The sequence below is a fragment of the Aplysia californica genome, unplaced genomic scaffold (genome assembly GCF_000002075.1).
Source record: "Aplysia californica isolate F4 #8 unplaced genomic scaffold, AplCal3.0 scaffold00527, whole genome shotgun sequence".
In the NCBI taxonomy this organism is placed as follows: Eukaryota; Metazoa; Mollusca; class Gastropoda; order Aplysiida; family Aplysiidae; genus Aplysia; species Aplysia californica.
In genome coordinates, this window is record NW_004797797.1 from 369469 (window position 1) to 371076 (window position 1608).

Consider the following 1608-nt stretch of genomic DNA (forward strand, 5'->3'; position numbering starts at 1 on the left):
CCCACCCCACCCCAACCACGAACAGATCCTAGACGGCTGGAAGCTCGACGGTCAAGTATTTCCCAGTTCCGACGACCACCCTCAGCCCATGTCTTACCGGGAACTCCGATTCTGTGGCGAGGGTGCCAGGCCAGGCCCGGTCACCAGCAAACAGAACATTGTTCAGATCTTCTTCAAAGTGCCCGTCAGAGGCCAAGGGTTCATGGTCAAGGTCGCCTTCAAGGTCAACAAGAAACGTGAGTGGTGGTGGCTGCGTTGTTGTTGTGTGTGTGTGGTAGCCTATCGGTTCGAAATGTTTGGAGCCCGAATGAGAGTGCTCTTCGCCAGGGCCCCCGCCTCCCTAAAATGGAAACGCGTAGTTTCTCTTCGTTGTTGTTGTTGTTGTTGTTGTTGTTGCTGTTGTTGTTGTTCTTGTCGTTGTTGTTGTTTTTAAATCCCTTCAGCAGCGAGCATTTCGCTCTTGGCCGCGCAATGGCCCCATTAAGTAACCACTTGTCCCTGTCCTTGTCATCTGGTCAACGTCAGAGTAAAGCTGGCGTGGTGCCTGCGTAATTGTAGGTGTTCTTTTTACTTACGGCCCCTTTGACACTGTTTGGGAAACTGCTGTTGAAAATTAATGTTCAGCAGGATAGCCATCCTTTGTCGAAGGCCTAGAGGTTAAGGAGATTGCCTTTCATTCAATAGGTCCTGGGTTTGAATCCGGATAGCGACCGAAAATTCTCCTCTCTAAAATTTTCTCCTGTCAAATCCTTTCCTGCTTTCAAACAATTTTCTGTCGTCTGCTTTCGTCTCTACTTTCTGCCCCCACCCCCTCACCTCCTTTGCCCCTTCCTCTGGCCTCCTGACTCTTTCTGCTGCCTTTCTACTGCTTCTCCTTGGCTCCTTTTTACTGCTGTGTTTCAGCCACACTCCTTATCTTACGGAAAGTAAGATCTACACCTAGCCTTCTTGGACAAGGGCGAAAGATCTCGGAGGTCTCGAGGCAAGTTGCGCACGTCAAAGATCCCTTGGTGATCCAAAATGGATAAGAGTAGGCTTCCGCGGCCAATCGGGCAAAATTTAAAATGTCCTACCAACTGAAAATGTTTGGCATGTTCCGCACTCTCTTATGACCTCATACATTTGCGAGCGCCGTAAAATACCTAACTAAAAAAAATATCAAAAGTATTTATTATTCCTTAGTTTGCTCGTTTGTTTGTTGTTGTTGTTTTTTTATTTGTTGTGTGTTTGTTTGTTTTTGTTTGTTTGCTCGTTCCTTTGTTTGTTCATTTGTTTGTTTGTTTTTGTTTTTTGTTCTTTCTTTTGTCTTAGACAATTGGTTGTCTTGGTCAGTGTCATGAAAATAATATCTTTGAAAAACATTTTAGGAGTAATGGGAAGTGGTTGCTTTATGCAGCTGCTTGTCTTGGACATGATAATGACAATCTTTATTCATCTCGCAAGGAGAATTTTGTCTTGGTCGTTTACAATCGCAGTGGAATGTAAACAAAGGTTAGATGCTCTCACAACAAGACAGGACATTCGTTAAAAACATGTCTCACGGGCTGAAACAACTCGCTCCTCAAAACATTCTCTCTCTCTCTCTCTCTCTCTCTCTCTCTCTCTCTC

General features: G+C 45.2%; 1 protein-coding gene across 1 annotated transcript in view; it reads left to right on the forward strand.

The window, feature by feature from the left end:
• The window catches only part of LOC101847605 (corticotropin-releasing factor-binding protein), a gene marked incomplete in the record, with an annotated part of 66477 nt that overhangs the window by 35962 nt on the left and 28907 nt on the right, over positions 1-1608 (forward strand). Inside the window, 1 exon segment of the mRNA XM_013086964.2 lies at positions 26-236. Within this exon segment, the coding sequence (XP_012942418.1) occupies positions 26-236 (211 nt within the window).